This window comes from Anguilla rostrata, chromosome 2 (assembly GCF_018555375.3).
Source record: "Anguilla rostrata isolate EN2019 chromosome 2, ASM1855537v3, whole genome shotgun sequence".
Classification (NCBI taxonomy): Eukaryota; Metazoa; Chordata; class Actinopteri; order Anguilliformes; family Anguillidae; genus Anguilla; species Anguilla rostrata.
Genome location: NC_057934.1, coordinates 34760264 through 34786820, shown reverse-complemented (window position 1 = coordinate 34786820; position 26557 = coordinate 34760264). Strand labels below are relative to the sequence as shown.

Genomic DNA, 26557 nt, shown 5'->3' with positions numbered 1-26557 from the left:
TCAAGGAGGGTCCTGCAAGGACAAGGCAAAGATCAATATCACTACAGCAGATATCTGATACCCCGCATTGTGCAGCGAACCAGAGAGGAGAGAGCCACACAAATAAGGGCGCTCATGCGAAGGGATCCATCCAAAAGCCTTGTCTTGAAGCAAAAAAATATCTATATTTTTTGAACAGGGGAATCATTACAAATCAAGAAGAACCTTGAGTGTGGAGGCACTGTGGAGTCTCTGATAAAATGGCCAGGGAGATATCAGGGTGGGGAGGAGGCAGGCCAGGCAGCCTGAGGAGGGGAACCTCGGCACATTTCACCACGGACTATCCGGAACGTTCTCCGTCATTCCCAACACCCCAACCCCAACCTGGCTGAACGCGCCAACCTCCTCTCTGAACCGTGACAGGCCACGTGAGCCGCAGGAGCCGCGACCGCGACAGAGAAGAGGCCGCTGGACCCCGGCGTTCCCCGAGGGGGCAGCAGCCGAACCGGAACGAGCGCGGTGAGTGGATTCGCGGGCGCGGGCGGTTCGTGTAGAACCAAGCCAGTTCGCTCGAGTGCTTTCAGCGGCTCTGCAGGATTTGTCCAACAAAGGCAACTCCATCAGTGTTCGCATCTCTTAGCTATTGTAAAACAAGAACAGCATGTGCGCTTTATCACCGAGGACTTGGGCTTTTACGCTCGTCAGCATGCTTCCCGACTGTGAGGCCGGCCATCTTGGGGTGCGCAATGCCGCGAAAATGGATACTTCTTATTTCTCGTGGGAAATTATTTCAGATTTGTATTTATGATGGAGAAAATGGTCTGACCTTCCCGTCTCCCATGTGGCACTCCTGTGCTTGCACAACATTTCTCTTTGTGTGAGGGTGTGTGTATACAGTATGTGTGTGTGTGTGTGTGTGTGTGCATGAGACAGAGCATTTACAAGAAGAGTTGTTAAAATCTCTTTCCCATTACGGTTTGAAAGAGTTTGTCTCCATCTAATGGCCAAAGTGTGATGGCTACACCATTGTCCACACAGTCATTACTTTGCGACTACTTGGTTGACTACTTAAATAACAAATTACTGAATTTGCTATAACTTGGTAATAATGTTTATACCAACACATTTATATCAGAGATGGCTTCAACTATGTCCATTGGGTCAGCATCAAAGTCAGCAGGTCTAAAGCTCTCGCGTTAATGAGACTTTCTGACTAGCAATCCGTTTTTGTAGTTTTCATGGCCAGTCTGACATACAGTACAAGACATCCCTCGGAGGGTTCGGTTTAAATGGTCCCTACATGATTTAGATCAGTAATAAGGGGGCAGTTGTGCTCGGAGCCTCTTCCGGTAAGTGCATTCTTCAACTGTGCAGTAATCCCGAACTTTCTTCGGGAGACGAGTGGAGACGGACAGCTCGAGTCCCGCGGAGAGAAGGCATGCCACGGTAATAGCACGCTGTCATGCAAACCCGCCCGGCCCCACGTGGAAAAGGGGCCACGCTCGCGCGCGCGTCTGCCTGGGGGATGAAATAAAGACTCGAGGTTTAACAGTGCGGCGTCGTGTCCACTCGGCGTACACACGAAGCAGGAGTTTGCATGCTGAAATTACCGCCAATTTGCCCTACTCACATTCAGTTATGAAGGGGGTAAAAAAAAAACAATGGGAAACAGCTTGTAGATCATTGAATTTGCTTCTTCACAAAAATCATACAATCCTTGACAACATATGCCCTAAGGAAAGACTGAGCTTAAAAGAGGTTTGTTTCCACCATTTATTGTTTAACATAAGAAAAAGGACTCCTGGTAAGAAAAATAAACACTGAAATTCCAAATCAAGTGCACTTCAATAAACATCAGTGTCTTTATCAGCAAAGGCAGAGAGCTTCCCCTCCCCCCCTTTTTGTAAAGTGAACACACAAATTAAAAATACAATTAATCTTCAGTGTAAGGCTTCAGGGCAGGGTGTCAGGAGAACACCTTGACATGCTGTGTCAACAACAACACAGAAATAAACATGTAGCCGTGTAATGCGAATCAAAGCAAACACGTACAAACCAGGTCTCGGAAAATGGCATTCAATACACAGCATTCTAACTGGGGCCTCTGCCACAAAACCACAGCAGGGGAGAGCGATGGGCTGGAGGCTGTGGCCACAGTGCCTTCCCTCAGCCTCCGTCAGTAGTGCCGTAAAGACAGAGAAGTGTGATTGGTCAAGGCAGCAGGCTCGCCGTACTATAAGAAATAAAGTCTTCGCGTTCATATTTTAAAAAGCCTTTGTGTTGAACCAGCAGTGGAATCGCATGGGGCAACATGGGCCTGAGCTGGGATGGCCTCTACTTCAGACCAACACTGTAACTGATGAAAATCGCTTGTGCATTCATATACATGTGAGTGAGACATACGGTATCTGTGATGTGACAGTCCCCTAGGTAAATCTGAGGTGAAAATGTGTGTGTGTGTGTGTGTGTGTGTGTATGTGTGTGTGCATGTGCGTGAGTGTGTAGAGAGGAAGAGGAAGAGCACTTTAGCAAAATGAATAATCTGGAAAACCAGGGAGCAGGAAAGCACTGTGGCCAGTCCACAGCACAGAGGACTCCACAATACAAGAGATATTGTTGCGGTCATTGTGTCTATTGTCTATAATAAGCATATTCACACAATGGAAATCACAGCACATTGCCAGGGGGGATATCATACCACCTTCCACGTACTGCAGTGAGCTGGGTATAACTAAAAACAGCTACATCACAATTAGTACAGTGTAAGGACAGACAATGCGTTATATATTTTTACATTACATTACATTAATATTACAACAAGAGTAGGAAGGCTAATATTTTGATAACCCAGGAATGTTTATAACTGTCGTATTATTTTGTACACATTCTAGCTATAGACCAAGCAAAGTAATAAAACATCTTTTATTTCAAATGATGCTAGATGCATATACTCAGGCACATTCATACGTGACTGAAAACTGAAAACATCTTAAACAAGTAACAAACCAGGCCACAACAATTCACTGTTTAATACTTTTCAATGAAATTCCTCAGTTTGTCTTTGGAAGTTCTGTGAGGTTCACAGTTCTGCCTTTCTATAATATGCTAGGTGGACACTGTGCGAGTTCAAACATACAAAAGTCAGATAACTGATATGATTTAGCTAACCAAAATCATATTAAATTCGTACTATGGACTGGTTGGTTTCATTTTTAGACTGTGCGACCGTGTACATACTGTGCGATAGCCGCCCTATGATTATCACCCGATAATCTTTCATTGCGAATTATTTTGCACAGACAAAGAGAAAAATCCAGAAAAGGCCCACACATAAGATGACTTCCAACGTTCTAGCTACTAGAATGTGATTTGTGAAAGGATGTTGAAAACCATAGCTTGTTAAAGGGGACAGTTCACTTTCCATGTGTTTTTTTACATTTTTAATTATTAAATGACATGTTTTTTTTCCACTGCAATGATGGCTATCTTGACATACACTAAAACCCAGCATATGCACAAAAAAATTAATGATACACTCGAACACATACACTAAAACACATTACATTACATACGCTAAAAATTAAATGGTGACGTGGTTAATTTTTTCAGGGCAATGAAATTTATCTTAGATGTTGATCTCTGGCCAGCTTTACAATGGCCAATATAGAGGGGGTTTGTGGTCTAAAGCAAGAAAATACACAAGTCAAGTGACTCAAAAGAAGCTTGTACAGCAATATTTTTATAAGGCTGTTCATTTGAATATATTATTTGAATGCTCCATAGGAAAAAGGTCCAACGGTTATGTACAACCTCTAGAGGCATAACATTTTTCTACAAGCTGCTTCCATTTCAGAATTTGGTCAGGATGACGCATAGGTCAGGAGAACACACAGGAAGTCAATACTATGTCTCTCTCGTGCTGTGTTTACAAGCTGGAATTCACCTATAGTGACAAAACGATCTTGAAAATGGGTTAGGCATGTGACAATCATATAAAAATCGCATGGTGTCCACCTGGCTTAAAGTAGTTCAGTCATTGCTACAATGCATTAGACGTGTAACATAGAAACTGTCTGAATAAATATATAAAAATAAACAAGCCTGAAATGATTCACAGGCCCCCACAGCAAACCATCAGCACAGTCTGACAAAAAAATAAACTTACAATCATTCTACAGCAGAGGGCAGTGTTTCTCTGCCTCACTGTTTACCCACCCAATGAGGCTTTCTAGCCAGGTCAGTGCCAGTAAATACAGTCAAAGCTCCTGTATCGCACCTGTCCTTCACCACAGGCAGTGTAGGAAAACAAAGAAAAAACAAATTCACACTCCTCAGACTGGAAAAGTTAAAAGACAAATTCCACAGAGGAAGTGGTAACGAACACCAGGAACAACAACGCAGTAAGTATTTCATAGCAAAGCAATACGTATAGGGACATTTGGTCACGCGGTCAATGCTCAGACATATAGCATACAATACAAGTGTGAAAATAACTTCTGACAAACACGTCTGTTTGACTGTGCCTCACTGTCACTCAAACAAACACACAGGCTGACACTAGTCATCACTTCAAAATTTTGTGTAATTTAAGCCACCAAAACACCCCAGAACTAAAGGTACCTATTTCAACTTATTTGTATTAAACTTTTTTAAAAATAAAAACTGTAATTAAGGGGGTCTCAAATCAAAGGGAGCACCTCCCACAGTCCCTTGATATACTTAAACCTGTTTTTGAGCAGTAAAATGCCATCAGCACAAATGAACACACCCTGGTTTAAAACAAATACAAGTCAAAAAATACTACATGCTTAAACTGCCAAACTGCCATGACTTTCCATCTGTTAGAGAGAGGCTCTGTAATTGCAGGAGGGTGAACAAATATGGTCACTGAACTAGAAGAACATCAACTGTTCTGTGGGCACTCTGTCAGCAAAGGGACTGAATTTACCAGTACTACAGCCTGTATGTTTGTAGGAGTGATCACATGGCAAAACGTTTTTTTTTTGTATATATTTTTAACTACAGTAGGTTAGGTTGTATATAGCCTAGGTCTCCAGATTACAATTCAGGAATGTTTAGATATGTGTTTCCTCACCCATTTAAAAAAATACAATTAGAGAAGCCTTCGTTTGTGCGGTTGGCATGACCGTGGAAATGGCACTGGTTAGCAGGTGGCGGCTGGATGAGAGTGAGAGCACTGCAGGGAGGGGCTGGTGGCCGGGTCACCATGGAGGAAGGCTGCTATCGACCCACAAGCCCGGGTCCAAAAAATATCCTGCTGACACTAGTGGGTTCAACCAGCAAAACACACTATTGAAAATCCCAGCCATCGCTCTACAAGAACGGAACTTTCCTTACTACAGCCAATAAAGAAAAGTCACTGTTTATTTGCATTTGGATATTTAAAGGCGTATAGAATACGTACATGCTATGGAAAATCAGATGGGAGAGAACAGATGCTGTGACATGGAACCTTTTGTGCCTTCAGTGAATGTTGTGAGGCTATGGAGCATATATTAGTATAGAAAAGCTAACACACTAATAGCAGACAATTACAGACACTTTGCTCATACATTCATATACGTGAACACATTTATAGTTACTGTATATGTACACACACAGATACAAAAAGAATAATAGACAGAAGTGTATATGATACAATGCAACCTAGTAACCCTCTATATGAATTCCCTGCCAGTGGATCTGGACATACCCTCTTACCCTCCTATCTGGAAAGAAAGACAGGTGCTATGGTTTGAACACAAATACAGCACCTCACCCCCGCTCCTGCACTAATTGAAGTGATGCTGGTTGTCATCTAGAAAGAATATCTTGACGAGTGGAGCGAGGGTTTGTCGGCTGCAGTTGCGACCGCTGGTCCAGTGAACACCGATCGCCACAAACGAGAGTTACGCGCTGGGCTCTAACCCGCGCCTCTGTGCACGGCTCGACGGGCAGGTCAACAGCAACTTCCAGCCCTTAAACGCATCCGTCACAACATCCCAGACACTCGTTACACCAGCCGACAAGAGCCTCTTGTCTGAGCAGCGTGACTTCAGCGCTGTTTCTGGTCTGGACTCGAGGAGAGCTTTTATAATGAGCGCGGAAAGGCATCGAACGCCAGATTTCCTGTTTTTATCTCTTCCATTCATGAGAAAAATGGAGGTAGTAAGAAACAGAGGTGAGAAAGGCTTTATGTTTTCACCCACGAGCGCGAGCTAGCGGGAAAACGTAGCACAACCCAGAGCAAGCCGAGGGACGCGAAACGGGCAAGCGGGCCCCCGGTATTGGACAGTCGCGGGTAAAGACGCTTCCGCGTCAGCGCTGACTGCGAGTCCCCCCCGCGGTCACCGGAAGATAATCACACGTACGCGCACGGTGGTGGCGAGCAACGCGCACGGCGGGACCGTGAACTCTAAGGCATCACGCGCAGCCTTAACACGGGCGAGTCAGGGCACGCTCCTGGACGCACGGGGTCAAAGGGACTCGCTGGCACCGCTGTCGACTTGGCAGGCCACTCCCGCCCCTCTGGTGACAAGCGCTCATCTGCGTTATCGGGCTGCCGCAAGCCACAAACACAGCTCTCTTCACTGACACTGCAAAGTAAAACGACTACACGAGCTAGGGATCCTGAAAATGAAGCGCGCTATTAAGCCGGTCGTGTGGCGGCACTGTGGCACACGTTGATAGAAGCGGGAGGGATGGGATGAGCGAACACGGGCGCCCTCTGCTGGCCGTCTGGAACACTCACCCAATTATCACAGAGCCGTGTGCTGCTCGTGGATATGCGAACGGGTCACTTTCCGGAGCGGTTCCAGCCGGTTGAGGGCGGAGAATTACCGGCTGAATACACACAGCATGACCCGATTCTCTGTCTAAATAATGACAGTTAAGGGTGAAAGCAGAACAAAAACCAGCAGGCTGTGCGCCCTTCAAGGACTGGAGCTGTCCATCTCTGTTCAAGCGTGCAATATAAGTAATTAGTTTGCCAAAGAAGGTTAGTATGATACCTATGTAAAAGCTTAAATGACATATATATATATATATATATATATATATATAGGTAATAAAAAGTTATACTGTACAAATGCGTCAATCTTACTTACTGCAGTAGGGGGCTCCAAACTATGGCACAGGTTTGTTTCAGGGACTTCAAATATTTACATTTAGTAAGATAATACATATTTTGTAACCCTCAACATTACATATCAATTAATCTGCAGATATGACAATGTTTAAAAGTGAAAGAAAAAGTATGAAATGAAGAGATGAAGTATTAACAGTATTAAACATTGGACGGTCGTGCAAATGTAAACTCAACAGAAGGGAATGCAGCCTTTTTCAGACTCTCTTGCTTACACGTTTGGTAAATGTTCCAATACGCTCCATACTGGCATTTTCCTTTGGTTGCAATATACTCAGACTTAATATAAGACTCTCTATTTATTAACTACTGTGTTCGAATGGCTTTGACTCTTGTATGGGCAGACATTCTGGGCCATTCCCACCTGCAGTGTAGCTCTAAAATCACCAGGCACCAGGTTTTTCCATTAAAAAGGGCAGACGGATGCTGAGAAAGAATGTGGAAGTCAATTCTTGTGTTTGTGCTGAAAGTGGGATGCTGGTTCTTCCACGAGATTTCCTTCCACAGATTAGTAACCCCTTCAAGGGGGCATTTCAGGGAAGTCAATAAGTAATACCAGACTCACCATTTTTGACAGATGTCTTGACATCATCATCATTTATAAAAAGATGGGAAAAAATGGCCGTGACTTCCCTGGCAGTGTGGAACTATGGAATGATTGCGCAGTGATCTGATGATCACTCGGAAGACTACGTTTTAATTTTCATGCTAATTTTCGTGTTAACCGAAAAGAAAGCAGTTCATTTGGCATCACTGGGAGAGGTGCCTTGTGATTTAGCTATCGTGGGAACAACGCCTTCTTCATTAAGTAGCTAATTCAGCATGTGGTCGTGACAAAGCACTCGTGTCAGATGAATTATTGCCTCACAGGAAGTGAAGTGGCGCTATGTAAAGTTGGGAGTTGCACTAGGTTTTGCATACATCAATGCCACCCAATGATTACCAAAATTATGTGCATGTTTTTCATTTTTAAACCTAATTTACTGCAGAGAGAAAAATTCAAAATTTTACAAATCTCCCAACCTCACACAGATGGGCAAAACTAGAAAACATTCAAGAGCTTCTGAACAAAAGCTCCTGAAATTTTGCCTGCAAATAAAAAAAGCTTCAATACTTTGAAAAGTAATACAAAAAGTAAAATGCAACCTGTGAGGACTGGCAGTAGGACATTTTGTAAGGACCCCCAGAAACACAATAAAAATGGAATAGGGGGAGGGGTTACAGTGCAGATGCAAGGACAAGAGGCTCCTCCCATTACCCCTCCCCTCCTCTGTGTTGGGCGGAGCTTGACAACAACAGCCCAGCCAGGACAGCGGACCCAAGGGCGTGCTTGTGCGGGTGGAGACGTTGGCGTGATGAAGTGGGTGCGCTGGCCTGGTCGGGTCGGGTCGGGCGGGGGCCTGGGTCGCCTCCGACGTGCGAGGGCCGCCCCCCACCCCCCCACCTCACTTGGTCTTTAGCTTGCCCTCCTTCGCAAGCTGCTCGTTCAGCTGGCACAGCTGGCGCAGGAAGCCGTCGTTGGGGCCGATCTCCCGCTTGTGCCGCACGGTCGCCAGTGCCGTCCTCGCGTCCATCTTGTGGCGCAGCATGAGGTAGGCGATGACCATGGTGGGCGAGCGGCTGTAGCCCTCCCGGCAGTGCACGTACACCTTCCCTGGGAAGGCGAGAGAGAAAGAGGAGCTCAGGACGGGGGCGGCGGAGGTGGAGGGGGGAGGAGGGGGGGAACAGCTGCCGTATACGAACCTGCCTAGCAAAGCACCTACCGGGCCAGGAGATGCAAATGCGGGGCCTCACCTCTACGGCAGATGAGCAATGTCAGGCCGCCGTTTCCCTCGTCGACGTCCGCGTCCGCGGCCGAACCCATCCCCCACCCCGCCTGCTCTCCGTTTCTGCGCGTTCGTTATCGACCCGCTGACGCCCCTGGAGGGATTGGCCGTGCCAGCCCCTGCGCCGTTTTTTTTGCGCATTCTGCAAGAGCTTCCTGAAACCCGATGTTGCTTCCGACGGCGCCGCGCCTGCCTTTCAAACGACCCGAGCGCCTCTCCCCTGTCCCCGCGGACGCGCGGATCGATGCGAAGCCCGCCGAGTCCTCGCTGCCGCTGCGAGGCGTCGGGAGGGGCTCCGCCGCCGCGGGCCGGATAAACGACGACGTCACCTCGACGTTGGGAGAGCGCCGCGAGATCGACCCGGACCCTAACCGGTTAAGGTTCGAGTCCTCCTTTGGCCTGGTTTTCGTAACTGATTTACAACGCTGGAGTACCGCTGCCAAAATGGCCGGGAATTAAAGCGCTCTATAATTGCTCTTTTTGTGTCAAAGATGGCATAAAATCCATGCAGATAAATTGCAGAGTTCAGGGCTCCGTCTGCATCAATTAAATGCGTCACAGTGCATAGGAAACAGGCAACAATTTACAGAGTAAGCTGAATCTACGGTTTCAACATGCAGGCTTCCACAGAGTATTTAAAAAGTGTTCAAATATTTAGAGGGTGACACAGAGTCCAAGTATTTCCCTGAGCAATTGATTTATTGTTTTACAAGTTTCAGCCTTGTAACAAAACGTTGGGGAGACCAATGTGGTGAGGTTTGCCAATTTGTACTTACACCAGTTTCTTAGAAACATTGGAATGGTTATAATTTCTTCCGTGGAGCTGTCTTACCCTTCATATCCTTATCATACTACTTTGAGGTATGTCTGATGTACCTTTTAGATACAAGAGGCATTTTCTTTATCTCAGAGTCACAGTGGAATTTTGAGAAAGTGAACTTTCCACAGAGAGGAAGATAAAAGAATAAAATACCAAATTTGTACTGTAGACCGCATTAGAGTTTGGAATGCGCTCCCCTGATGACACTGTCTCCTGCAGACGTCTTCACAAGACACTCAAATGGGTAAATAATACCGATCTTTGCCTTTCAGGATGACTGTTCCGTCGCTCCCGAGCAACCACGCGCTGGAAAATTCCACGGCTCAGCAGGCACGGCATTAGCCTCGTTCTCCAACATGTACGACAGCACCGCACAAAACCGACACCACACCAGAGAGAGAGAGGGGAGGCTTGCCTTACCCTTACCGTCCTTGTGCGCCAGGGCCTTGTCGATGAAGTCGGCCCCCTCTTCGAAGAAGGCGCTGAGGTTGAAGTGCTCGGTGTCGTTGGCCTTCAGGCCGTGGTAGGTGATGCCGGTGCCGGCGTAGAACTCCGCGTTGGTGTTGACGTGCATGAAGGAGTTGCCCTCGGCAACATTGAGGATGTGGGTCACCCCGAGCCGTTGCAGCCGCATCACATTTTGGGCCACAAATCTGCCAAGGAGACAAATTGTATCTTTTAATATGCATGTGGCACAAGTCATGGAAATGATGTGCTTAAAAAAATAAAATTTTAATAAAAATTTAAAAAGAAAGTCGTGTAACTCTGGATAAGACCATTTGCTAAATTCTTGTAATGTAATGTAATTAAAGAGTAAGTTTAGTACTTTTATCTGTGCCCTGTCTGTTGTTCTCTGTTACTAATGATACTTATTTCTTCTTTTTTGTTTTATGTTTACATTTATTACATGTTACATTTATTATTTTAAAAAAGAGAAATTGTTGTGAAATATTGCATTATTGCATTAATCGTCAAACTTTATAAATGCAGTGTGTCCATAATGTGTGCTAGTACGGTGTGTGTGTGTGTGTTTGTCTGTGCATGAGTTTGTGTTTATTATTCTCTTTTGGAATAATAAATGTATATGTAATAAATGTAATACAAGATAAAACAATAATGAAGAAATAGGCTAATTTGCATTTGTGTAATAATCTGTGCACCTTCAAATATGCATTACTTCATATCTAGATAGCAGTCTAATGTATCTTACTGTAGGACATTTTATAATCAGTTTGAACATGTATTTCTTTGTCCAGTATTTTTCTATATAAAAAAATATTCATTTAAAGACTTCATTTAAAGAACTTTTTTTGATGTTGTTTTTTTTATTTGTTTGTTTCAAATGCATTTTTACAGACAAACAGGGCATTTTTTGATAACCGGAAAGTGTTGATTATTTTACCCATCATACAGATTTATTTATTTTATTTATTTTTGTAAAAAATCTCTATTGAGCTAGTTTAAATTTAGATTAGAGCATAAGAACTTACAATGAGAACAGGCCATTCAGCCCATCTAGGCTTGCCATGTACCTTCAAACTGGAGAATATCCAGCACTGCATCACTACAGCAGAGTCCATTCAGCAGTTTTTACTGCATTGTGTTTTGAGTGCAAAATGGAAACTCAATCAAACAAAAGGGTTTCACTTGATTTTAATGTTAAAGGGAACATCCACCACGCCAAATAGCCTGACTAAATCACAGTGTCTGCAACTATGAACTTTTTAAAGCAAATCTGTTCTGTGTTCAGTGGCTCAGAAGGTGTTACCAGTATAGTGCAGATTTGTGCAGCTGAATTGCGTGAGAGTGAGAAACTATTCATTTGGACCCATGCGTAATGTATTGAAAGCTTTAACAAACAACATAACTAAACTTTGCTCATTGTATCATCATAAAAACTGACTGTATTAAAATTAATACAATTTTCCATTGCAAACCTATAAAATAATTTAGGACAGGATTCTAAAACTGATTTTGTAAGGACTTTGAAAAACAGATTCAGTATGTTGTCCTTCAAAGGTTAGCTCCACTTATGCCCCTCAAATTATCTTCTGTCCCCCCATTCCCACCTGAAACACAACTTTCTCAAAAATATTACACCAACATTGTGAGCCTGTTAAGGTCCATGTTAAGTCCAGACTGGGCACTTATCAGGTGGTGCACTGTCCCTCCCACCCCGACCCCCTGGCTCAGCTCAGTGCTGGCATTCCCATGGGAGCTGGATGGTGTAGGGAAGCTCACGGAAGTCTCTTATGAGTAGGTAAAACAGTGCTGACAGGGAGTCAGCCAGTGTGATAAAGAGACAGTGCGGAGTTGCAAAACATCTAACTGAATCAGCATTATGTGAATGTTCCCCATAATACAATGCTTTGTTTTGTTGGAAAGCTGATGTCATGGGGAACAAGTTGGTGTTGTTGATAGTGGAGTGCTGACTAACGATCTTGATATGGGTTAGCGCCAAGCCAGATACAAAGGCTAACCCAGTGTGATATTCTTACAGAGATAGTGCAAGCAGGATCATTGATGCAATGTTTTGTCATGATTGTGTCTTTATTTAATGACTTGGTGTTTTGCTTTTATCCTTTGGGTATATAAGAGGAAACGTGGAATGGTTTGGGGAGACTCGTCAACATACGCATATGCGTATAGCCATGCACACATTTTCTGCACCATTGTATCCTGCCATTATTAACATAGTGTACAGAAAACTGAATTCACTTTAACCTGGCATTCCCCTTTGACTTTCACGACTGCACACCAAGCAGTTTTAAGGTCCACACATACACATAGAACTCAGGATATCTGCACCCCGTAGTCACTCACCAATACACTAGTTGTAGCAGGATACACAATTGTATTCAGGCAGGCTAGACAAGCCAGAGGCATTTCCACTTCTACCCAGATAGATAGCGATCTGCACAGAGCCACTGTGCCGGCAGACAGCAGTCTTCTCTGTCTATGCATAACTGGTAGCACAGAGGAAAGGTTAAAAGATTATTTTTGGAGTCAGATAATTGAGATAAGATTAAATTAATCCCGTTCCAGTAGCATCGGGTAAGATAACAAGTGTTCCTTCGCCACTCAGATATTTCTACTGTTTGGAGTGTCGAAGGGGTTTCTTACAGTTGGTGACCTGGACATGTTAAATTCTGGTTTCTTGCAGTCGGTGACCCCAACGCCATTTGGTGTATCTGATGTGTTTCTTACATTGGGAATAAATTGTGGAGCTGCTTTCATATGGCAGAGATGCCTGCCTAAGTAAGAGGCACTCGCAGGGAAAGCAGAGTGTTCTAGACCCACACACAAACACTGATGTGATCTTGGCTGCTGCCCAGAGGCATTCGAACAGTTACGAGCTCCAAGCACCATGCCTGGAGCAGAGCACGGGGCCCAGGGAGAGCAAGGACAGACAAAGAGACAGAAAGAGACGGGCGGACGGGACTGGAGTGTCTATCCATCTTCACTACACTTGCTTCTCACCTCTGTCCCCCTGGATATGCACGCCACACCCTAACACCAGTGCTCTGTCTTCATCCATTCATCTCCAGGCCTATATAAATCATGAGTTTCTCCTCCTCTTTTTTTTCTGGCCTCTTGCACCCTCACATTAAAAGTCATGCAGGCGCTGATGCAAAGGCATGCATTCAAGCCAGAACTACGTGCTCTGAAGTTGCTTTTCGGCCACGTCGGGACACAATGCGCTTTGTGCTGCTCTCAGCCTTTGGCTTTCCCAAAAACATTTTGATGCATTTTAAAACCTCTGAATAATGTTTGGGCTGCTGGGCCAACTGACATTTCCCATGATGCTTTGCATCAAGCCTGTGGCAAGCCCCCCATGACCCTAACTGAATTCCATCAGAGAGCCTATACACTATATAGGTTTTTGTTTTTTAATGAATTTGGCTCACAACGTTAGAATCCTGCCCAATCATCTTCTGTGAAACCCACTGATGAAGGAGACTGTAGACATCCACGATTCCCCTCTGAAACATGTGCTCTCTCCAGCTCCTAATTTTCACACAGTTAATCTTGCACAGAACAGAGCTGGAGGAAGACTTTTCATATGCAGCTTCTGCATGCAGTCCACGAGCGCCCGATAGACCAGTGGGGGTTGGTAGATAGTGATGAATGCGGATCCCTAACCGCCTGAACCCTCCCATACCCGGGGCAATTGTGCTGTGGAGCTAGTGGGCACAGTCGGCACTAGCATGGTCCGGAATCATGACCCGCGAGGCTCATTCATGCACCACAACGTGGCATCTTAATTGAATCAGCCACCCAGAGGCGAACAGGCTTTTCTTTTAACCAGTGTGCACACTGTGATCTAATCCAATAAGAACTGTGTCAGTTGGTGTTGTTGTTTATAACGGCAATAGGCCTGTGTCCATCTGCCTTTCACTGTTCCTCACTGACACAGTTCGTAACACAGTCCTTCTCCCCACAAACCACTATGACAATTGGTCCAACATTGTTGCGGTAGTTACGATTCTAGAGGAGAAACACAGTTGGGCATCAGTCCACTGTGTAAACCATACCTTTGCGGCTGGTAATCATCCGTGCACCAAAGAATCAGGCCATCAGCAGGTGCAAGGGGGCTGTTGTTCTAACCCTTTTTTGAGCACTTTAAGAAAAGTGAACTGGCATGTCCCAAGCTCAAAGCCAAGCAACTACAAATGGGCACACCTCAGCATATGCTAGCGCAGGACATAAGTAGCCTGCCCGCTGGGACCATACTTATCCCAAGCTAAGCAGAATGCTGGAGTAGAGATGGCCAGCAACAGCTGTGATATCGAATTCTATGGGGACTCAGAGGGGCAAGCATTACCTAGACTTCAAGCCTGAACAATGGATCATCGTTGAAGAATTGAACTAAGTCCTTGAGCCTTATGAATTGTGCTACAGTCATCTTGAGTGGAGAAAAATATGTTACCATCTCTGCAGTACCTGCATTGGTTCATGGACTTCTGAGGTCAACATGGAATTAAACTTTTGGAACTACCCCAGTCGAGGTGTTCCAAGCTGACACTATGAAACAGATCACCCAGAGATGGGAGGGAGTGAGAGATTTCTGTCATGAACTGGCAACAAACACGATCCTCATCGCTGCTACTCTGGATCCCAGATATAGAAAACTCCAGTTCTTATATGCTGAGCAAACATTGAAAATCCAGATTACAGTGCAAAAACTTGCACTTGATACCAGAAGAGCAGAATATGAGCGGCGCATACACGCTGCTGTCGGACCCACAGCTCAAGATAAATCGCCACCTCCCGAGAAAAGACCAACATCCCTTCTCAACACCTTGGTTGGCTCCGACTCCAGCACCAGTGATGAAGGAGAAGAGAATGAGGAGCAGCCATATGCGCAACTTGTTAAGAATAAGGTGCTATTGTATTTTGGGGAACACTCCATCCCCAAGAAAGACAGCCATCTATCATGGTGGAAGACAAATGTGCTTGCTACCCAACACTCTCCAAACTGGCCAAGTCCTTCCTGGGTGTTCCTGCTATATCAACATCATTGGAGTGCTTGTTCTCAGTGGCTGGGATTATTGCTTCCAAGTGGCGTGCAAGCCTAAACCCTGACCATGTTGATATTCTCACTTTTCTTCATGGACACTCTGGACTCCTCTAAAGTCAATTAGTCTTTACTAAATAATAATACACATAGCTCTGCCTCAAGAACCTTAAAGTAATAATCTCGAAGATTTTCATTAAAATAAATGTCTGTTAAGTCACTATCTATCGCCGAATTAGGTAACACAATGGTGATTGAGCATATTATTATATTAATTAATATTATTATTATTATTATTATTTATGATTAAAGAACTGGGTGTCAGTGGCGACATTCCCGGGAAAAAATCACAAGCGGCGCATAGTTAGTGACGCGTTTTCCATCACCCATCAGTGATTGGTCCGCCAGAGAAGGTAGACGAAGCTAACACAACAGGCTCGCTTCGCTCTTCAACTCACTTGTGTGTGAGCGGCGTACTGTTTTTTCCGGTGTCTGCTAGCGTTACAATAACAAAGAAGGGGGGGGGGGGGCTTATGGAACCCTAAAAAGTTTTTGTGTAACATGAGAGGTCATATTATTTGTTGATGTAGATTTCGTATTACATTTGATGACAATGTAACATTACTAAATTACATAGCCTAGCTATTTGCACAGCTGGTATTATAGTTGGCGTGGCCCAGGTGCCAAATGACTGACGTCACATAGGCGACATTGGTTGGATCGGATTGGATCTCTGGGAAGTGAGGTCCAAAAACCCACCTGCAATTACTGCTTTTCGCCATTGGTACCGCTAAAGAGTACGAAACGGAAATCTTAGAGATTATAAAATTATAAAATAATTTAAAGTTACAATGTGCTGTTCTTCAAAAGAGCCATTCATTTTCCGTAAAATATTTTTGTTAAAGAGGCAGCTGAAAATACAAGAGACAAGACGCTAAAAGTTAAGAGCACAAAAAGTCACAATTAAAAAAAAATAAGAGGACATAAAGAGCTGAAAACTGCTGCTTTGTTAAGAAGCAGTGCTCTAAAATGACACTGTTAAAGTGCAAGTTTGTGGGCATTAAAAAAAAAGCATTTCATAAAAGCCTTTTTCCTGCAAGTTTTTCTTTATCTGATTAACTCGATTAATCGTCAGTATAATCCATAGAATACTCGACTATCAAAGTAGTCAACAGTGACAGCCCAAATACTATCAACTAAACATACTACCTACTGTTTAGTACGTAGTTTAAGTATATATATTTTTTTCAAACGGTACTGTTGAAGTGATGTAAGACATCAGCCCTTCTAGGAAAAAGGCCCCATTTCTTCCTCTCTGATTGATGGGACCCAAAGATGACTCTGGCCCTTCATCTCTGTGGGACCTTCTAAAAATCCTGGTTTACTTCCTGAAAAATGTGCTCCAAAATGTGCTCAGTGAGACCCCGGAAATAAATGTCATCAGGGGATTTTAAGTACACTACAATTAGAGAAAATCTTGCCTACTTAACAACGTTCTAATCCAGTGTACTCAATGTATACAATCGATAGTAAGCAAGTAAACGGATTCGGATGCGGCACTGGTCTGTCTGCTTCAAAGTCACTGACACAATGATCCCCTCCCTGTCCTATGGGTAACACTCAATACTGTCCCAGTAATACTGATTTAAACTACACTTGCCTCTAACTACATTCAGTTTCACGAACAATAACAAGAATTTATAGAAATGGTTCCCAAACCCAGTCCTGGACCGTCTGTGTCTGTAGGTTGTCATTCTGAACATTACTGCAACCTCTGAATTGTAACAAGCTGATAATTGTTCTTTAATTAGATACTTTTAATGTCTATTGATGGGTGGCTTACACTTATTACACTTCTACACCATATTATATCATATCAATTAATGAAGGATAAATGTCCCATACTTGCATTCCAGGACATTTAATCAGTCAGATCAAAGGATGCTTTCATTCTCTGTAAAGTGCTATATGAGAAACGATTCCTTTAGAAAGGTTACATTTTTAATTAATCCAATTATAGACTGACAGGTGAAATCAGTGGGGTACAAATTGCTGAATAGCGCACACTTAGGCTAATCACTGAAACTAGGCCTACACCTTTTGCAGAGAACAAAGAACTTAAAAACAAAGAAATAGGCAACAAGTCTAACCTGAACTGTGTTAAATTAAGAAGAGAAAATAATTTTTAAATTGTATTCCTGGTGATGTCACTTTTTTGATGATGTCAATTGTTTCATTCCTTTGATATTTTTGCCCCTTTCAAAACCTTATCTCCCACTGTCCCATAAAACATACCTAAATTAAAGGTTCCATTATTTAACCCTAAACAGGGTTAAATAATGGAAATATTTAACCCTGTAGACTCAAGTAAAATTTGTAGCATGATGTAACCACATCTGAAGGTAAAATATTTCAAATACATTTTAAACTAAATGTTACTAAAACATACAATCATATAAAACAAAAATTGTGTTCTGCTTGTACTGGTTGAAATTGATGTTTATTCTAAAATTGTAATCTGCACGGTTTTTTTGTTGCTGGAGTATGAATGCATTTATTGATGAAAGCAGTTCAAATAAATAATTTAGCAAAATGCATATTTACAATATTTGCACAAAGCTGGAAATGTCAACAGCTCCGTAATTCATAATTCTACAGATCCTGTCACATTCTTTACATTTTGAATGTCATTCTATGCTTTGATGTCTTTTGTTTTCATAAGGACAGAGCTGTGCTCTCTCTGCAGTCGCTTGCCCATAAATTATTAACAGAATCCCCACAAATGAACCACACAGCAGCATGACGTCTGCCCTTCACTGTACACTATAGCGTGCATGCTAGCATCTGAGGCCAATGACTGCAGAAACGGGTTCTTCCAAGACAGAGGGTTCTCACATATTGTCCGTGTATTAATCAAAATGTGGTACACCAAGCAATCACATGATCTACATCACAGATAGATGTCACCAGATGACTTCTCCAAATCCCAATTCAACTCTTATGGTAATGCGTGACCTTCAGAATACTGCAGGGCTGAAGAGTGTTTAGAGCATGCTGTACGATTATTTATTGAAGACTATTTGTTCCATTCAGAGCACAGTGCTCAGGCTATGGGCTAACATTCTGCAGCCATGATGGACACAACGCCTTGTGCTCAACTGTGTAAAAAAGGCTGATGCATCTATTAAGCCAATATCTGGTGGTCTTCAGAAATGGCTTTGTTTTGGTGGCCTAGTTTGAATTTGGAGTCAATTGTGGTGACATCTCAATGTGACATCACTGAACCCAAGAGATAGTGAAATAACACCTTCAGAAGATAATGTGGTCAAAGCTCATGGCCTCCAACAAGCTTTCTTGCACAAAGCTCACCCTCTAATTATAAACTAGTAATCCATATGTGATAACAAGCAGCTTAAGAAACACAACACTGAGCCCAACCTTGTCAGTGTATTATAAAAATTACTTTCTTAGTGCTTCTTTTTAAACTGATTTTGAACCATTACCCAGTAAGCATCTTTTTTTAATAGTCGTACCAATATTAATATTTCAACAGTGTCAATTGTGCATGGAAGAAATCCATGACTGGCTTTTTTGGGATAACTCCAAAAAAATAGACAAACTCACAAAAACATAGGCTAGCACTTGCAGAAACCTTATAACCTTAATTGAATATTGTTTTAAAATTGAACATGATTATATGATTTACCTTATGATTATAATTACATAATAATTACTTGAGGTTTCTTACCCTATTTGCAACACCTCACCATGTGAGCATGTCACATCTGGCACTGGCCTCAATGAGTGTTTCATAATTGTTTTCCTTTCGGTGTTTCATATTTAATATTTCAATAATACAATGACGGGAGATAACAAAACAGGACAGACTAAAGAGAGTCAGTTGGTCTTTCCCAGAGTACAGTCTTCTTCAGGCCAGGGTACAGTCAGAGTTCTGTGAAAGGCTGCAGGCCCTGACAGCCACTGGTGAGATTCTTTATGGACTGTGGGAGCACGGCGTTTTAAGAGTGATTGCGTATAGTGTTGCAAAGCAGGATAAACAAGCCGGCTAGTTTACACAGTGTTTGCATTCTGTCCCACTGCCCCCCTTCCTGGCCCTCTGCCACTGATTGTAGTCAAACAGGTGATGGATTAGACACATTAGGAGGTTCGATAACTTTTAACGGCGAGTGTGCAGAGCCCAGGCACTGCTGGCTGGAGCCGAAGAACCACAGCGTCACCTGGCCAAAGATGGTCCAGCCGCTACAGTGTTTCTATAACGGTGCGGGCTGTTCTTGCAAACCGAGGTATGCGACCTATCAATATTTCTCTATCTATCCCCACATACAAAGCTGCAAGGTATATAATTGTAACAATATATAAATGCACATATACACAATGAGAAGCTGTGCTGTTGATTCAATCTTGAGAAATAGCAAAACATTTTAAGCATGAGACATCTCATATTTTCACAGGTATTGATCAATATAGATATCTATTTGTAGCTAGCTATTGATCTAATTTCATATATTCAGCAATCAATAGCAAGCTACAAATAGATATTTATATTGTTCAATACTCGATACCTGTGAAAATGAGATGTCTTCAAGGAAGAGTCATTTAATGACCCTGTAAGTATGAGTCATGGTATGGATTACTTATCATCCATAGGAGAATTCTGCAGCACTAAATCATCATTACAAGATCCTTTCCACACCTCACCGTATCCCAGCATTAAGATAAATCAGTTACCTCGGTGACTCACTGTTAAACAATTATAATGGTTAGAAAACTCCTGCAGCCATGAATCAAACTAATTGTGGTATTTCAATTCTCTCATAGTGGCCGTGGGTTCATTCTGTTCAATGGTTCATTTTCACACATCCATACGTCACTCGTCAACACCTTTTAACAGGAGGACTGTTTTCGGGCAAAAAAATAAGTGGCCTAATAATAGTAAGCTTCTTCAATCGCCAAGACTGTCACTGCTGGACTCTGTATGTTCGAGTCAGTGCACGCTAATGAAAAGGAAAACGCGATAAACTTGAATAATATGCAGTCATTAAATCAGTGCGATAAAATAAGTCCTTGGTTGCTATATTTATGCTATACCGAATAGTGCTTGCTATTTCCTCAAAGAACACCGCCTTACTTCGTTTCACAACACCTCATCGTAGTGCAGTCTAACTAATCCGTGGAGTGTCTACATTAAAGCGTTTATATTACGGCTGGTTATTATTTTTTAAATTTTTAATTCAATTATTCATACATCTTTGTCATTTACACACTGAAGCCGGAAACGTGCAGTTATGGAAATTAGCTAAAACGCACCAATTCAGTGCATTCAAGTTGAAATACTAGCACTGAAACACTTTAATTTGTCATTTCAAACGATATCGATGATCAATCGCATGCGTTATAACGGCTGACATTTAGTAGGCTACTGGTGAAACTGGTTATGCAGGAGAGGCTACATATTTATCGAATAGGCTACAGTTACATCAGCGTGATGTGTGGGCGACATGCTTCGAGATCAACAAGATTTTGCCGAAAATGCATTGTTATTTCTCAAGATTGTGAATCAACAGCACAGCTTCTCATTGTAGGCTACTCGCCGAACCAGACGATGACGCGTTGCTAAGGACAGTGAAATAATAACTGTGTGATCAGAAAATATTCTATAGGCGCTGGTTGGAGGGGGAAATGTGTAAACCGTTTAAAAGGGAAATGACTTACGCGTTGCCCACGTAAATCCTGGGGAAGACCTCGTTGAAATGTTGCGTGGGTAGGCTATAAAATCCACTGCCATTTGATAACAGCTCGTTGAGTTGTTGCACAGAGACCTCCTTGTCTGACATATTGACTTCAGCCGGAGCCAAAGCCAGTGCTTTGGCTGGGCTCTGGCTTTTCTTCATGTTTTCAGGCGATCTGTCGAAAGGGTCGAACAAGTGTCAGTTCACTGTGCTACTCGGCGAGGTGTCAATTTCGGGTCTTGCTGCATTTCTTTATCCCACTCGCAGTGTCTTGTGTGCACAATATCTGAAACTCGCTCCCTCGCTCGCAGACACACCCCGACTCGCCCCCCGGCGGACAGGCAATCCAAATAGGAACTGGAGGAGGACAGTGACACGCGCACCAGGGTGGCAACCACAAAACGACAAACACGACTGCGATTGGACCTTTAAAGGGACCGCTCTGTCTCGAAATCAGTGACATAGACAGTAGAAAACATGACTAGTCAGTAACCACTGTTTCACTCTGCGAATAATTTATAATCTCAACAATAACACGTTTTCAACAAACAAAATTCCTAGTTGCTCACGCATTCAAAGCACTGTAGGCTATGTAATTAATTAATTAAACCTGGCAAAATCTAGACCTGCCCTTAAAAGGATTGGTATTAAAATGAGACAGGTACAACAAATTTGGCGATCTTAGCTCACACAAATTAAACAAGCTGTATTCCATAGCAATGCTACCCAGTGTTTCCTAAATTGTTTCATGTAATTTGGGTTTGTGTTTTTTTTTTTTTTTTTTTCACCTTACCGTATTTTCAAACGTATTCCGGAACAGTAAGTGTTTTAATGGGTTATTGTAGGCTATACACAATCTACCTGTACTAATTGTACGTCGGTAGATTATTACAGACCCACCTAACTTTACTTTTAAGACTTGGCATTTGCAGGGGTAGCCAGGGTAGGCTGGTTAAAAGGTAGTTACAGTTGAAGCGCCACAGGGATCCATTTGACCCATGTCACTTTATGAAAATCAATAAATCTGCCGTCATGAAATAAGCCAAGATGGCCCCCTAAGCGACTTTTCCTAAACATAGGCCCTATGTATTGAAAATTCTGATATCATTTCAATATCAATATTGCTTAAGGAAATAAAGTTATAAACACTTAAACAGCCATGAGTGGTCAACTTGACCATCATTTATCTTGCTTGTATGCTTGAGCATTTTGATCATTGTACCCAGCTGCAGGCCCACAGAACAATCCCATGGCCGGGGCGAAGCCTGCAGTCGTAGTCCAAGGTTTAGTGCCTACCCTGTAGTCATGTAGCTGTCTGAGTCATGGGTTGGGTAGCAAAACCCTGTAGCACTATGGCACCAGGTCCCATACATCCAGTAGGCCTACCTACCAGACCAAATTGCAATGCAGATTTCAGTTTTTCATTTTGATGCAATCTTCATCACTAATGTGTCACTCGATCTGTACCACTAGCAGGCTAGCCAACGTTAAACTTGGTCAAAATGCCACAAGCAAAACTGCGTAAAGTGTGCCTTCATTTACCCAGAATGATTCAAACAATGGGATGTGCCTTTGCAATAAAAATACCTTCTTTAATGTAATCGTTCGCTTGTTATTTTAAAGGCAGATGCTATTAGCACCCAGGTGTCAGTAGCAAACAATGCTATTTGCACCCGGGTAGAATAGCCAATGTGGCTATTTACACCCGGGTGTATATAGCATGGCAGAGACAAGCACCCAGGTGTCCGTAGCCATTACATTTACATTACATTGCATTACATTTATTTGGCAGACGCTTTTATCCAAAGCGACTTACAAAAAGTGAATTTCATGGTCATGGACAACTACAAAACACAGGTTCAATAAGATACAATACTTATTTTGTACAGCTATTTCTAGGCAAGAACACAGTTTAGTTCACACAGTGAACATTATTCTGACCTACCCTCTGCAAAGCCAACTAAGCAGAATAACAAGCTACAGTATTAGGACAAATACAAATTACCAAAAAGTGCTGGGATGGGGGAACATGTATCAAGTGTAATGAAAGGGGGGGGGGGGGGTGGAATTAGAGTGAAATATTCAGAGTGGTGGTAGTTAGTCCAGTTATAGATGAGTCTTCAGACCACGGCAGAAGATGGGTAGTGAGGGAGAGGTTTTAAGAGGGACGGGGAGTTTGTTCCACCACTGGGGAGCTAGGATGGAGAAGCTCTGTGATCCCTTTGCTCGGGTTGGAGGGGGTACAAGGTGCCCTGCTGCTGCAGATTGGAGTGGTCGAGCAGGCGTATAGGATCGAATCATGTCCTGCAAGTAGATAGGGGCTGTCCTGTTGACTGCAGTGTAGGCAAGGGTCAGGGCTTTGAACCGGATCCTGGCAGCGACCGGTGATCAGTGGAGTGATCGCAGCAGAGGAGTGACGTGGGAGAATTTGGGAAGGTTGTAGATGAGTCGGGCAGCGGTGTTTTGAATCATCTGTAGTGGCTGTATGGCACAAGTTGGCAGGCTTGCAAGGAGAGAGTTACAGTAATCAAGGCGGGAGGTCACCGTAGCCTGGACAAGCAGCTGGGTAGACTGCGTGGTCAGGTATGGTCGAATCCTTCTGATGTTGTACAGAAGGAATCTGTAGGACCATGATGTTGCCTTGATGTGCTCCTTGAGGTCCACTTGGTCATCCAGGACCACCCCCAGGCTCTTAGCAGAGTGAGAGGCAGTCACTGTGGTGCCATCAACCATGATTGAGAGCTCACGTAGTAAGGAGGTCTTGTATGGGAAGAACAGCAGCTCAGTTTTGTTGAGGTTGAGCTTCAGGTGGTGGCTGGCCATCCAGGTGGAGATGTCAGCCAGACAGGAAGATATCTTATCATCGACCTGTGAGGCCGAGGGGGGGAAAGAAAGAAAGATTTAGCATGACCTGTAAGTGGCTAGAGCCACAGCTTGTTGGGCTTTGTGGAGCCGGGGGGCGGGGGGTGAGGGGGCCGGATGTAAATAGCCGAATAGCTGGCATGTGACTATTCTCACCCGGGTGCAAATAGACACTCTGTATTTTTAAAGGTAGGCTACCTGTTCAGGCACTGAACCATTTCAAAAGTTATCATTTTAGCACAGGCATTGTCAAAATCTAAACAATATCTATCCCTAGTCGTCAAATGATATTATGTGGAGTTTGCATGTGAAATAATAGAGATTGCATTTCAGAAATATAAATGAGTTTCCCACTAAGATTATGCAGCTGCACAAGCCATAGTTTTAAGTTTTTGGCAACTATTAGTTAACAAGCAAGCTAGCTTCCACACAAAATAAAGATAGCAACCACAAAGATCTGGACTGAAATAGCATCACATCTACACTTCCTTATATGTGGAAGTTTCCTGTGTATCCGAGTATCCTGCAGTTGGCTATGTTCAAGATCAGATGTTGGTATTGATAGCTTCATTTCCAGTGGGGAGAATTATTGAGTGTGGTACTACAGCATTTGTGATGATGTAATCGGCAGGAAGGAGGAGAAAAAAAACAGTAAATAACCCAAGTGCGAACTTGTATGCATGTTAATTTTGTGTGTGTATCTGATGTTTTTATTGGTTGATGTATGTAAAAAAGACCAATGGGGAGACATATTCTTTGTGGGCTAGGAGCATTTCAGGCAGGAAAAAGAAGAAGAAAAAGAAGCATAAGTTTGGGGCTTTATTGTTTGAAGTTGTATATGAATTCTGTATGGTTACACGAGGTCAGAAGGTACAGAAGTTCTTAAGGGCTGAGAGTCTGTGGTCATTGTGGTTATTTCTGTAGGAAACCCTGAAAAATGCCAAACTCTCTGTGCTGTATAGGTATGGGGCATGCCCCGCCAAGACACGGTGGATGGCATACCTGCCATCTCAATTTATCAGTAATTTCATTACGACTTAAGTACCATTTGCTCATCCTGATGGAATCCATAATGAATTTACGTAATGAATTTTCCATTATTGAAAAAATGTACTTTCTAATAATGCACATGTTTGCTCACCCAGTGAACATTTACGTTGTGAAAAGTCAATGGAATGCCATCTTGGCACTCAGGTGAAAGCCTGGCTACATTTGGTTGAAAAGTTTTCTAGCTGACTAGGACATAACCAGGCTATATCTGGAGATACCTGAGCTCAATTGGGGTTAACTATATCTGTTTATATCAAAGCATCTCTTGACCTAGAGTTCCACCCCTCTAGACGTCTAGATTCTGGCTTTTGCTCACTGGGCAGTTACACTGTCACATCGGCTGGTCAATAGTAGTCCTAATAGGCTGTACATAACTGGGGGATTCTAGGTAGTCCACCTAAACTGCATCTCAATGTGCCTTGTCTTACCAGTTTTGATAGTGGTACAGTACAACCTTTCCCATTTCATCCCTTCAGTTATCATAATTTGACTGATTCTCTAACTGTTGACCAGGAACTTAACATTCATAGTTCTGTTTTGACTGAGGTGTTGGAACAAAACAATAAGACACTATTTTACCTTCAGAGTCATTCCCACATGTTAATTGTCTTTGCAATACACTGCCTAGCTCAGGCTGCCACTCAAACTGAGCAGATGAACAGTCAACTGATTAGGGAAAGAACCCAGAGAACATTTTTGTTGTGAAGTTAGTGAAATGCCATCTTGGCGTTCAGGTGAAAACTTTGCTACATTTGTTGAAAAGTGAAATTCCTCTAGCCGTTAAGGACATAGCTGGGCTATATCCAGGGAAAACCTGAGCTATACTAGGGTTAACTTAATCAGTTTATGGTAAACATTCTCTCAACCTAGTTCTCTCTACCCCTCTAGATGTCTAGATTCTGGCTTTTGCTCACTGGGACGGCTGAAAAAGCTAAAGAGTTCAATGGCTGAAATTTGGAAAATGGCAATGAGCCAATACCATCCCAGTCACTGAACAAAACGGGCCTGTTTAGCTGTGGAAAGAATGGCAATGCTACAAGAACAACAACAAAAAACTCCTGTGTAGTTTACCAAAGAACAAGTGAGGGTTTATGCTTAGTTGACAAGAGTTTGGGACACCTGCATTTACACTTGAAACAGAAAGCACTGTGGTGTGCTACAAAATGTATTGTATTTTAAAAAATTATTACATAACTAAATGTTTGACCAATAACATTTTGAAACATTACTTATTATATATGCAAAATTATTTTCAATAGCACTTGACTCAACAATTCATATCAAAGACACTTTCAGTCATTCAGCTGCTGAATAGCGTGCCGGAGGAGAGAGCAACCCATTCACACCTGGGTATCAGCACCTGTCACCTATATTGTGAATGGCACAAAATGCCTGTTTTTCTTTCATCAGTCGATTTTTTAGAATTCTAACCGTGCAGTTATTTTAATCCCAACTATTTAGGAAAAGTCATGGAACGAGGGTATTACATTTGTGGTATTGGAGCAATTTGCATTTTAAAGTCCAAACATCTGATGGCGTCGGTTCTGGCCTTTCTGGTGTTAAGATGGTTATTATTTATGGATAAAGTTTGAAGAGTGTTAGATAAGG

General features: G+C 43.0%; 1 protein-coding gene across 2 annotated transcripts; it reads right to left on the bottom strand.

Moving 5' to 3' along the window:
• Positions 1–1738: 1738 nt before the first annotated feature.
• Positions 1739–21438, bottom strand: LOC135247858 (dual specificity protein phosphatase 3-like). 2 transcript variants are annotated; one of them, XM_064321774.1, is made up of 3 exons: positions 21021–21438; positions 10190–10422; positions 1739–8777 (listed from the first exon to the last, which is right to left on the bottom strand). In XM_064321774.1, exons 1-3 carry the CDS (start codon positions 21197–21199, stop codon positions 8569–8571), a joined length of 621 nt encoding a protein of 206 aa, XP_064177844.1. In that variant the 5' UTR covers positions 21200–21438; the 3' UTR covers positions 1739–8568. The 2 variants fall into 2 exon arrangements, with proteins under 2 accessions (XP_064177844.1, XP_064177845.1); XM_064321775.1 differs by having other exon boundaries at positions 10196–10422.
• Between the last annotated feature and the right edge of the window lie 5119 nt (positions 21439–26557).